At 40.2% G+C, this 13117-nt stretch overlaps 1 protein-coding gene across 1 annotated transcript; it reads left to right on the top strand.

Moving 5' to 3' along the window:
* The first annotated feature begins 9071 nt into the window (after positions 1–9071).
* LOC138266652 (uncharacterized) lies at positions 9072–11494 on the top strand. Its single transcript, XM_069215462.1, has 4 exons — positions 9072–9403; positions 9553–9689; positions 9997–10243; positions 11296–11494. The coding sequence occupies exons 1-4, from the start codon at positions 9217–9219 to the stop codon at positions 11448–11450; spliced, it is 726 nt and encodes a 241-aa protein (XP_069071563.1). The 5' UTR covers positions 9072–9216; the 3' UTR covers positions 11451–11494.
* Positions 11495–13117: the final 1623 nt, after the last annotated feature.

Genomic DNA, 13117 nt, shown 5'->3' with positions numbered 1-13117 from the left:
ATGAACATTCATTGTCAAAAATCTTTTTTCGTATAAATCATTAAACAGTTGCACAAACAGAAGTAAACACTGTTCTGCTATATTTAAATCTTCCTGGGTAATGTTGTCAGTTAAGAGCTTATGAATTGCTTTTACAAGTACACAAAAGTGTAGATAGCGCGATTTATCTAAAACATGTTTTAACACAGGTATTCCATAAAATAAAAGAAAGTTCCGAAACTCTGAGGCCTTCCAGTATGGTAGTTCATCAATAGACCTTGGAACTTGACTAACATCCAGTGTGGGTTTTATCTGTTTCAAATAGACATTAACTACTTTGACTTTTTCATAAAAAGAGTAGGAACAATGCTTTTATTCTTTAGTGAACCAGATGGTCAGCAGCAGTTTCATAATGCCCAACAGACACCATGCATGTAATCAATAACAAACCCTTTGGTTACACAAAAATGTTTCAAAAACATAAACCACATGGGACCTTTGATCCACCTCACACTGTAATCAGCAAGTCCACTCTCAATATTAACTGTAGAACTGTTTACATCAGATTTAGTAGTATCCAGTGTCCTTGGTGGGCCTTTTGGTTTTAGAACATTATAAGGAAATACTCTACAGTGCCCTTTTCCTGAAACAGTGACTTCACCCTCTTGTAGACAATGCCAGCACCCAAACTTGCCATTAAACTGGGTACTGTTTGAAACAAGGCAGCGAGCTGGTAAATCACATGTGATTGTCAGAAGTGTAGCGTGACAAGTAAAACTACAGTTGTTGTGATCTTTAAATGACACTCCACTTTCCAGATGTACAAGTTCATCATATAATGGCTTTAAGAAAGACCGCATTATTGGATTTTTTGTGGAAACCCAGATACCATATAGCAATATATTTTCACGGAGCTTTCTTTGGGATACGGGTAACTCATTTACCATCAAGTACACTGGCCACATTGATATTTTTTAACTTTTAAATACAGGAACACCGTCTGTATTCATTGAAAATGAAAGGCTGTTGGGGTTTTTCTGGAACCCACTCTTGTATAAATCTAAATACATTTTCCCATCATATACATTATTCATTGTTTGTTTCTCGTTCTCCATATAGTGATCAAATCAATGTTTCCTAACCTTTTCTGTAACATGTTTTCATCTAAACATAGTCTGTAACTGCGCAATTAGGCTATGCTGAATGAAATAAGACACTGAGTCGCTTTGAGTCAAATCTTTCACACAATGTTGGTTAGGACAGGCCTGAGTGTTTTTTATCAACATGTGTATAGCAAGTGGTACAATAGTAAGTAATACTAGGGGCTTTAACACTTTTAAAAATATATTTGTGAAGGTGATACATAGTTCTGAACATTAAATTCTCACGTGGTAAGAGCAAATAAATGAGATTCAGCACGTATCCAGCTGCCTCATCGCTCAAGCGGAAACGAATAATGAAGCAACAAAGCAATAGTATGGCCACCCCTAAGCATTTGTTGAAGCCTTCAAAAATAGGTGCTGATTCATCTGTGGTATTGGTTTGACCAGAACAAACTTCAATTTCTTCATTTTGAACGGTGTATCCAACTTGATCCATAAGTCGTTCCAAAGCAGAATCTGAATCATTAATTAAATAATCTTTGAGCTGAGCATGCAGTTCACCTTTTAAGCTGGTACAAATCTTATCCCAAACACAGTCCATTGGATCTTCATCTGTGTCTTCTACTGGTGGGGTATAATCTGGTAACACTGTAGTGTTGTCTGAATGTATTGTACACTGCTCCGCAGAAGGTGATGTGTGAAGAACTATAACAAAAGAACAAACATTATTATACATTTAGTAAGTAAAATACATTTAAATTGCAAATATAACATGGGTCAACAACCAATAACATTTGTGAAGACAGAAATCGAAGGTGGTTTGATGAGGACTTCTGTTTTTACAGGTGACAACCCTTCAACAATATATTTTCATGTATCAAAATAACGCAAGCAGTAAAAAATTAGTTTGTAGTTTCATACTGCACCTTTGAGAAGAATGTCATCTGCTCTGCTTGAGGTCTACAAGGATCCTTCTTTTACTTTCTTTGGTACTGTATACTGTATAATGTTGCCATCTCCTTCTTCGATTAAATGCTCCGACTGCAATCATGCAGATAAGTGACAATTAATACTATTCTGCACTTGGTAATATGTAGCACAGGACATTTTACGGCTTCCAAAAGTTCCACTTATAGAGCAATTCCTGTACTTCCAGCATGAATTATTTTGTTTCTTGTTTGCATTCATCTCATGGGCAGGGATTTAGGATGAGACTTGAGAATAAACAAATAATGTCCTGGTACAATAACGTTCCTAAGGATGAGTGTGGGTGTATTGATTTTGCTTCATACAAATCAGAGAAGTTGGTCTTGTGGCTTACTAGGTTAATGTGCCCTCAAAACTGGACAATTTAACCCCGTTCTCACATTACAATTACTGCACCATTTCATTGTTTAACGCTGATAAAATGGTTGCCTGTAAGTTTGGTGAGTTTCTGAGGTTACTGGCCTTTGTGAGTAAATCAGTTTTGTAGACTGAAGTGTGCTTTGAACAGAGTTGGTGTAATGTTTCATAATGCGAGCTTACCTCTGTTAACCATTTTTTGTATGGTCCCCATTTCTTTCCTTTTCGAAGTTGTCCTCCTTTATTCACTGGCATCATTTTGACTGTTTCCAATGGCCTTGAAAAATGATTAGCCTATTCAACATATGTACAAAATGTATTACAAAACAACCTGGCTTTGTAAGGAAGTAACCTGTGTTCTTGGTCCCGGGCTCGGCGGCCATCTAGGGAAACCTTCCCAACCCAAACATTTCTGAAAACTAGACACCTGGGGGAGTCCAGGAAGGTGTGACTTGCATAGATCATCCAATCTTTTCTTCCCTATAATCCCCTGCAAACCTCCAAGTTAACTTAAAAATAAAACACATTTTCCTCACATTTCTGTGTGGGATCACTGCGTCAGCACACATTTTCTACCACCCAGCGTTGTGAGCTGACCTTGCCTCTAGGCCACTTCCTTTTCGATTTATGCCCATGGAAATAACATGATGTCTCAAACACCTTTATTCAGTTTTTATGTAGTGCACATTCGTGACTGGCAGCGATTTATGAACAACATTTTACTAAGATTTGTTTTTTAATAACAGTGGCCACAAGCAAAAACAAATTAAAACATGAGTGGAAACTGAGAAAAGATGACGCAACAAAATAAAAGAAAGTTTGTTTTAAAAAATAATACTTTGCAATTTTGTTTGTCCTGCTGGGCACATTTTTGCCAGTCACAAGCTTTCTGTTTGTGGGGCAGTAGAAGTTAAAAAGAACAAATAGTACCTCGATCACATTGGGAGCAGCTGATGGGCACGAATTAAAATGAATTAATGAGCGCTTGATACATACTCCAAATAGAGGACCGGAAATGATGCCAGGCATGCCTTGACGAATTACCAGGCTGTAAAGAAGAGTGCCACGCAAACCATCAAATGGTGAGAGACAAGTGGGCTCCAACACCTTTACTTAACACAACATAGTCTCACAAGTAAGATGCACGCGCTCACAGGTTTGACCCTAAAAAGTACCACCATGGTTGTGTTTACTTATAGGAATTGATTTGTACCCAAATTAACATTTTTTGCAGCATTTAAGGGCTGTGAAAAAAGAACATAAAGCTCTCACCTATATCTTGCAGTTTCCACTCTTTTATAACAGTTTCTAGCTCACTGTTCTATTTTAGTATTTCAACTTATAAACTGCATGTAATAATAAAAGCAGTAGCTCACTGACCTACATTCTATGCACTTTGTGACCTGCATGGTACACGTTCTTTGCAGCAGGCATGCTAATCTGCATTTATGATGAGTTAAAACTTGCACTAGACAAAACTTGAACTCTCTCCAGCAAGTCCATTAATCACCATTAATCACCTGTGTTACATCTTGACATTTTAATTGTTGACTGAAAACTACTTACGCTCGGTGCGCGTCCCTGCTTTTTACTGGTAAAACAACACCTTTGCAGCACTTTACTTCGCCACAATAGTGTAGTCAGAGGTAATATATGACGAGATAAAGTCTTGTAACTGCCCCGTCACAGACATAATTAGAAACAGTTTTTTTTAAATCCCCAAATATTTCGCATTGCATGAACTCAGCAGATACCTGAATTAAACTTCAGGTGGACCCAAAGGCTCTACCCACATCCGGTAGAGCCGGAAGTGACATCATTGTACTGCTGCACCAACAGAGTTCCGCGAGGATGCAATCGGATGTGTATAAAAAAGGCACAATGGCGATGCTTCATTCTCATGCTATTTTCCACACCTGCAAGCAAGAGTACTTTAATTCCGGCTTATTAGGTAAGGCATGCGGGATGGGTTTGGAGAAAAGGGATGGTTTGGAAATGCTAACTCACCCATGCAGCCAGCTAGAACATCGTTTATCTGCTGGCAATAATAATGGCAATGCGCACGCAGGGTCACGGAAAGCTCATGCTATACCGCCTTCATTCCACTCGGACTGTAAGTGAGGTGCAGCTGCGACTTGGGAATGGAGCCGGGTTTCAGTTTCAGACTGGCATGAATTAGCTTGCTGTGCTCACAGAAAGATTCATGCCATTCATTCCACCATTGAAACATATCCTTGTTTATGTGTCTGCTAAATGAATATTGGAGTGTGACTTTTACTGGTAACATTGCACTTTCGCCGATACATTTCACTGCGTACATTTCATGTTTCACTGGGTGCGTATGCGCTACAGCAGAGTCCTCATGTTGTGGTTGTTGGTAATGATGTGGCACTGCGTTCATCTATGGGATTAGAGGAAAACGCAGTGTTGCGCTGCGTTCATCAATGCGCCACCAGAACAGACTTCACGTTTTTCCTTTTTGGTAACTTTAGTGCAGTGCTAGTGCATATATGTAAAGCGCTATACCACTGGGTCAGTGCTCAGAGCTCTCCTCCTGAAACACACGGCTGCTGCAATGAAATGTGTGAACACGGACTGAGGCAGCGTCATCCTGAAACCACTGGGGCCTCTTTAGTACATTTAAAACCACTCCCTGCCCCTTTGGCTCACTCTTGCTGCTCTCTGCTTTCTCCAATGGTGACGCTTTTTCATTTTTCTCTTCCTCCGTGTTTCCCATATGTGTCTTTTTCTCGAAGTAAATGCTTGAGCCAGAAAAATAAGCGCCGGCCCTGAAAAATAAGTGCAGATGCACAAATTAAGCACTCGCTATACAGAAGCACTTGCAACTCCAGTAGTCATACCTTCACACACTACATTCACTGAGTGGTGCTGTGTGGGGAGAAGGGCCAGCTGAAAGCATTGGAAGGGTATCCATTACAGGGGGTCAGTGCAGAAGGTAAGAGGATGTGACTTAACGGAGTTCCCTACTTTGGAGCTGTGGAACCAGGTTCAAGTCGCAGCATCTGCTCAACGTCCTATTCTTTGCAAATCCCTTAATCACAGTCCCCATGCCCATCAAAAAATGAATGAATGAGTCTTTCAATAATGTAATGCGCTCCAATAATACCGGGTCGAGTTTGCGCTATACATAAACTTGAAAGACTTGTCAGGAGGCCTGGGGTGGTTTGTGTGTATCGAAATCTCATGCCAGCTGATGTGTCTGTTTTGTAAAGAGCGCTCACACCTCTGCCGTAAAGAGGCCAGTCAGAAACGGGGTGTCCTCCTGTTTACAGCCGTGCCTGTGTTCAAGTGCTGGTTTGAATATCTTTCTAAAGCGGCTGCAGGGTTCAGTGTTAAAGGCAGCTGCAGTGCTATAAGCAGTGCTTAATGTGTAAATAAAATCGTGCCTGTTCTCAAAGCTCTCCTCTGAAACACACGGCTGCTGCAATGAAATGTGTGAACATGGACTGAGGCAGCATCATCCTGAAACCACCGGGGCCTCTTCAGTCCATTTAAAACCACTCCCTGACGCTTTGGCTCACTCTTGCTGCTTTCTGCTTTCCCCACGGGTGACGCTTTTTCGTTTTTCTCTTCCTCGGTGTTTCCCATATGTGTCTTTTTCTCTAAGTAAATGCCTGAGCCAGAAAAATAAGCGCAGACCCTGAAAAATAAGTGTTGTGCACAAATTAAGCACTGGCTATACAGAAGCACTTGCAACTACAGTAGTCATACCTTCACACTCACCTCACTACTATATATAGCGCTGCAGTGAGACAGTAACACAGACCTCGTAAACACAGGCATTGCTGATAATCACCAACTACAGTGACACACAAGCTTCAACAATAAACACACACAAGACATGGTGACCCAGGTGCCTTACTGCTAAATACAAGGCTCAGTGGATTCAGAGCTAGGCACTAGAAACACTGGCTTTACCACTAAACATGAGACAGACAGGTTTCCATGCTGCACACTAGGACAACAGGCCTCGCTGTTTAATACTATACACAGATACCCCACTACTAAACACAATAAGACACAGAGATCTCACTATTAAACACAAGACAGACACGCCTCCCTGATGAACATTCATTTTTAGTTTATGTGGCAAGAAAAGTCTGGTTAGGAGTTAACAATGCTAATAGCTAATAGCTTTAACTTTAGCAAACGCGAGACCCATTGCATTGCAAATGCTTGTTATGTGTTTAGTGTCTTTTGGTAAAATATAAAGAGTGAAAAATAGGTATCAAGGAAATCTTTGTATTTCCAAAATGGGCACTAGATAAGGTATACACACTGTCTTACAATTGGAAGGAAAAAATGTAAAGAAAGACAATCAGCAATAACATTTGTTCTTCTATTGTGTACCCCCAAGTCGCCCGACAAAAATGGAACCTCACTTGCGTGGGTAGGCTTAGTGCCCGTGACAGGAAACACCCCAGAACAGAACATGGGCACACCCCATTTTTACAATGAAATTTGACGGGTTTTTTGGGAAAGTGACTAGCTGTGGAATTTGGGCTGTAGCTCAGCCAGCACTTAGGGAATCCTACCAAACCTGTGCATCTTTTTACAACTAGACACCTAGGGTCAGCCCCCCCAAACAAAACACACACCAACCCCTGGTGCCTAAGTGGTTTCTGCCCCCCTTAGGGCAGATGGGTCTAATAAAAAAAGGCAAATCTGCCTCCAAGGGGAGCAGAAATGGCCAACAATAATGTGCCCCCATGGGGAGCGACCCTTGCCCAAGGGGCTGCCCACCCAAACAAACACAGCTATGTGATAGTGCTGCAGGAATGCTCAGACATGAAAGGATTTCAAAACATTCCCATGGTAGATATAACTGGGATGCTGCTTTACAATGAAATAATATGTGAATCCGTTTCTAATCTGTATGATATCATAATTCTAAAGTTTAGACCAATCGCAACTAACTCCTGATTTTTTGTATCTAGCAGGATATAATCATGGCATCTTTCAATGTCCTGTTTTTCGCTTGTGATCGTTCAGTTTGTGTTAGAAAAGATGGAGCATTTCTGCTTTTGGACAATCACGGTGAAGTTCTATGTAAGTGGCTGGTTGAAAATATTGATGAAAGTGGTCAGCCAATCACTGAAGAGAGAGACTTCAAAGCTACGGTTCTCTTCCAATCATCGGGTAAGCAAAATATGTAAACTTCTTTATTGAATTTACAACTGAAGGGTATTGATACAAATCACTGACATGATTCAGTAAACCTAATCGCTAGAAATAAATGAATCCAGTGATGCTGCAGTAAAATATAACACATGCATGTCCACACAAAAGCCTAGCAACTATCTCCTAAGAGAAGCCTAAGACTTTTTGAAAGGAGCTAACAATTAACTAATGACACTACTTTAAGGCAGTCATTTGTCAATAAAGAACTATTTTAGTTGGGTGTCTTTTCTCTTTTCAGGAGGTGCACGTTCACGCTACGATTGCAATGTGTACTGTCTATTAATGAAAACATACTTTGTCATGGGTAGATTGTGCATTTGTGTCCTTAAATATAAATACCTGTTTATTTGCACATTCCTCACAATCAAGTCTAGGTATTTTAAATTCCCCACTGTGTTGTTTCAGTTGTAAAGATATCTTTTTTTTTCAGTGAAAAAACTGTGTTTTATGATTCAAAGAATTTATGAAGACTTAATTGAAAGCTGTTCTGGCACAATGGAGGGTCTAAAATAGGTGTTACTTCAAAGTGCACAGAAGGAAAAACAGTTGTTAATGGAATGTGGCAGTCGGGGAAGTGCAGGAAGACTTAAGAGAGTGTTACGTAAACTCCAAGAAGAAGAAATTACAGAGAAAAGATGCAAGGAAAAAATTAAAGCTAAGCAGAGTGGCCAGGATATTATAAAAGTCACTAACCAAACTACTGCTGAAAGGACAGCATCTCAGTCTGGTGATGCAAGTTAACAAATTAACTTACAGAAACTTCAAAACCTGGCCCTTTTAGCAGGGATGGCTACTGTCCTTCATCCAAAATCTACAAGTGAATATGAAGCAGAACGTGAAAATGAAACTGTTTTGGAGACCCCTATTCAATTTAAGGATCAAGGACTAAAACATGCCTTCTCTTCCCCACTTCACCAGTTTATATTGAAACAACTATTCCCTATGCAGGAGCTGGCTGGTTCAAGCAATGAAGTAACACCCTCTAGACCCTGTAAACGTGATCACAAAATGATGATACACTTGGCACCAAAAGTTTCAACAAAGCAAAAGTTTATGGATCACAAATCACAGTCACACAGTCTGGCCTCCAGTGAATTCCCATCATTTCCATCTGCAGCAAGAGTCAAGGATGTGGATGTGAATCATACCCATCACCATGCTGACACATTTTCAAATGAGAGCGGTGTCCATGATGTAAGAATGAATACTGCCACTGTACACTACTGCATATTGTGAAGCTTGCATGCCATCCATTTTTGTCTTGGTGACCGTAACATGCATTTAGCTGCCAAAAGTTACTTTTATTAACTACATATCTTCTCCCTACTATCACTGCAAACAGCCCTAATCCTTATTATAATAGAATTAATATGGTGCATTACTTTTGTCAACAATAAGGCACATATACATACCTTTAAAATGTGAAACAGATGGAAAACTGCTTGAACTGTAGAAATATTGGTCTAATTATTACATTTATGAATTTTCTTTTTTTTTGTCTCCCTTAGGACATTGAAGACCAGGATGAATCCTTTCATTTGACAACTGAGGAAAGCCCATTATTTCTTTTTTTAATATACATAGGAAAATGCATTTCCATTTGTATGGCCTAATTATGATTTGCTTTCTCTCTAAGGAAATGGTGTGCAGCTCATTGTCTATCATTAACCAAAATGAAAGCTATTCTGTGGCCCATGGTTCTTGCCTGAATGAGATGTGTGTACAGTTACAAGCAGAAGTGAATGCTTTACAAGCTGAAAACGAACACTTAAAAGGTAAGTGATTGATACTCTAACTAACCAGGTAAACTACCACAATTTTCCATTGCAAATCCTTTTTTCCACCCAAACACCAGCATTGCCAAAACATATGCTTGTGTTTATTATATCTGCTGCCTTTAAGAACTCTGTTTATTTCATTATAGCACAGTTACAAGGCACTTGCAACAGTGAGTTGGCCGTTCAGCATTTGCGAGCTGCGCTGTCCGCTTTGACAAGTTCAAGAAACTTGACATATACAGCAACTTCACAAATATGCAGTGGATCATTCTCCGTACAAAAGGTATTGTTTTTTCTACAACTCTTTTGGCATACTATTTGTGTTGTAATTTGTACATTTCTGCACAATTAAAGTTTATATATGACAAACTTTATAAATTTCCTGCGTGAGGAAACTTTCAAATCTTTCTGCATACAATGTTTTAGGTATGACTTCTTTATAATTATGGAGGTGACCCAACTAATCTTGAAAGATTGTTAGACATGAACAGATGGCATATAAACATCCAAAAACCATCATTTCTAAACATTTTTATTCAGCATTTAACCTAACATGATGGCAAATATTTTATACATTGCATTCTTTGCAGACTGATATGCAGCAGCTAGTGAAGGATTCAAATGACCCTGACCTGTTCAGAAATGTTCTTGTGCCAAAGAGAGAATTACACAAACTCTTGGAGGATGCAAAGGCAGCTCGGGACAGTGCATGCTTTCTTCTGAATTGTGTCAGTGAGATCCTTTTTTCACCTAAAGAGCTTGCAGCTGCAAAAGGTGTTACTAAGGCTTGTGCTGGAACTGCTGCCCTTGATGAGGAGAAGGTTGATGCATTATCTGGTAAGAAGCATTAATATACATACGCTGTTAAAAATATGTTTGCACAGGTGGCCCTTCTCAGATTATTGTACATTGGCTGTGCAACATTAACTACCAGCTGACTGCAAAAGAGCACTAACTGTTTGTCCTGGGTTTGTGCTAACCTGGCTCAAAGCCTTGTGTTGGGATATAATTTCAAATGCTTGGGGGTTTGTTAACCCACATCGCTGTAAAAAGCCAAATCCACATTGGCCAGCTAGTGACCCTCCCATGTGCTCTTGTGTCGTGGAAAAATAAATGTGACAAAACATCAGGCTCATAATTCAGAGGTCTTCAAACTGGGGTGCGCTGCCCTTAATGGTCTATGGTTATATTCCAGTATTTTCCCCAGCATTGGGCAGATGGCCAAAAATGGTGGGAAAAGGGTGAAAGAGGCAGATAAGACAGCCTGCTACACAGGTCAGGAAGCATCAGTGCAGTTGCATTAGGGACCAGGAGTATGAGAGGCTAAACACCCAGGTTATATAGGGTGGCGGTTTGTGATGAGCTTCTAATTTTGCTAGTTGTATTTGGTCTTTTAATGATTCTCACATTTAGTGCTGATTTTGAGCTACAGAAAACTACCCCCACGCCTAATCCTGACACTCCTACTGCCCCAAGTCTTGATAGAAGTTTTGGAAGGGGCCCAACTCCAAAACATTTTACTTAGGGGCACTTAGACCAAGCATAAAAGTTTCCAGCCTTTTGTTCTAGATGGACCTTTTCTGTCCTCTTCCTGAAAGTCTGGAACTGATTTCCTAAATCAGAAACCTGCTGCTACGCTCTTAAGTTCCAAAGGAACATTTTTCTTCACCTTCCTGACCCCTCTGTCATGCTTTGCTCTCACCTGTGCCTCTTTGACCAAGTGCCCTTAATGTTAAAAGGGTTCATAAGTTAACATTAACTATCTTGTCAGGTACACTATTTGAAATATTGGGCTTGAGACATTTGTAAAAGTAGCACAGCCCTATTAAATACCTAAATATAGTTATAACGTGATACTAATATGTGTTTGTTTTTTTCTCCCCGCCCAGAGTTCATGAAATCTGTGTGCAGGGTCAATGGCTGGCCAGCAATGGACAACAGAACAATGAAGAGGAAGCTGGCTATAAAGATCTGCAATGCTAGAAGAGGACTAAAGAAAACTCCAACTCTAGAAATGAACAACAAATTAGCTGGTTTTAGTTAAGCCTTTTTATTTTTTTAAAGTATTTTCGGCTTTTCTTTTTGTTCTCTTGTACAGTGTCCGGGGTTTTCTTTTTATTGTCGTGTTTGGTGTCCTGGCCCCTGTGGGGCCACATGTATGCTTTAGGTAAATAAAATTACATTTTTACACATCTCTTTTGATCCCTTTCACTTCAACTGCTGTTTTTATTCAGTGTTTTGCCATGTAAAACCGCTTCAGATAATGCAAGTAAGGGAAGTCCCAGTGAGTCAGGAGTATGGGAGAGATGGCACAAGTTGCTAAGTATATCACATTGTTAAATTATTCATTAAATCATATAGGAGTAATCCACACTTGGTCTGCAGTTGATGTAAATCATCTAAGAGTATTTAGAATTAATCTGAAAGTCCTTGTGTGGTCATCGTTTAATAATCCACACTCATTCTGTAGTTGTCTTAAAATTATCCTGGAGAAATCCATGCTCTTTCTTGAGTTGTCATTAAATCATCCTAGAGTAATCCACACTCATCCTTAAATTGTCATAGGATCATTCCAGAGTTATCAAAAGGCATCCTGAAGCGGTCATAGGATCATCGAGCAGTAATCCGCACTCATCCTGAAACTGTTGTGGGATCATCCTAGAGTAATCCACAGGCATCATAAAATTGTCTTGAGACCATCCTGGAGTAATTCAAACTCATCCTGAAGTTGTCAATTAGTATTCATGGAGCTGGAAAAGGTCATCACTCCCTGCCAGTGGAAGTCATCAGAACACCAACCTAGAGTAGTTTTTGGGATGACTCTAGAGTCATCTCATTTAAATATTTCTCCCTATACACATACTTCAGGGTGGTTTGGGATGACTTCACCTGTGCTATTCCTGCAATTAACTGGTGAAGTCAGCAGATGACTTCAGAATGACTCCAGAAAGATCTTCCTTTTTGACTAGGCTCTTACCTTCTGCACTGAGCCCCTGTAATGGATACACTTCCAATGCTTTCAGCTGGCCCTTCTCCCCACACAGCACCACTCAGTGAATGTAGTGTGTGAAGGTATGACTACTGGAGTTGCAAGTGCTTCTGTATAGCCAGTGCTTAATTTGTGCACCAGGACTTATTTTTCAGGGCCGGCGCTTATTTTTCTGGCTCAGGCATTTACTTCGAGAAAAAGACACATAAGGGAAACAGGGAGGAAGAGAAAAACGAAAAAGCGTCACCATTGGAGAAAGCAGAAAGCAGCAAGAGTGAGCCAAAGGGGCAGGGAGTGGTTTTAAATGGACTGAAGAGGCCCCGGTGGTTTCAGGATAACACTGCCTCAGTCCATGTTCACACATTTCATTGCAGCAGCCGTGTGTTTCAGGAGGAGAGCACCGCCCCAATAGTATAGCGCTTTACATATATACACTAGCGCCTCACTAAAGTTACCAAAAAGGAAAAACGTGAAGACTGTTCTGGTGGCGCACTGATGAACGCAGTGCAACACTGCGTTTTCCTCTAACCCCATAGATGAACGCAGTGCCACATCATTACCAACAACCACAACATGAGGACTCTGCTGTAGCGCATACGCACCCAGTGAAACATGAATTGTACGCAGTGAAATGTATCAGCGAAAGTGCAATGTTACCGGTAAAAGTCGCACTCCAATATTCATTTAGCAGACACATAAACAAGGATATGTTGCGATGGTGG

The sequence above is a fragment of the Pleurodeles waltl genome, chromosome 11 (genome assembly GCF_031143425.1).
Source record: "Pleurodeles waltl isolate 20211129_DDA chromosome 11, aPleWal1.hap1.20221129, whole genome shotgun sequence".
Taxonomy (NCBI): domain Eukaryota; kingdom Metazoa; phylum Chordata; class Amphibia; order Caudata; family Salamandridae; genus Pleurodeles; species Pleurodeles waltl.
The sequence above is the reverse complement of the archived record's forward strand: the minus strand, read 5'-3'. Positions and strand labels throughout refer to the sequence as shown.

Excerpts from the sequence above, each read along its gene's own strand:
- LOC138266652 (XM_069215462.1), top strand. The coding sequence starts at position 9,217 with ATGCATTTCCATTTGTATGGCCTAATTATGATTTGCTTTCTCTCTAAG. Across the intron at positions 9,690-9,996 it reads GATCATTCTCCGTACAAAAG|ACTGATATGCAGCAGCTAGT; the intron begins GTATTGTTTTTT and ends CATTCTTTGCAG. Across the intron at positions 10,244-11,295 it reads GAAGGTTGATGCATTATCTG|AGTTCATGAAATCTGTGTGC; the intron begins GTAAGAAGCATT and ends CTCCCCGCCCAG.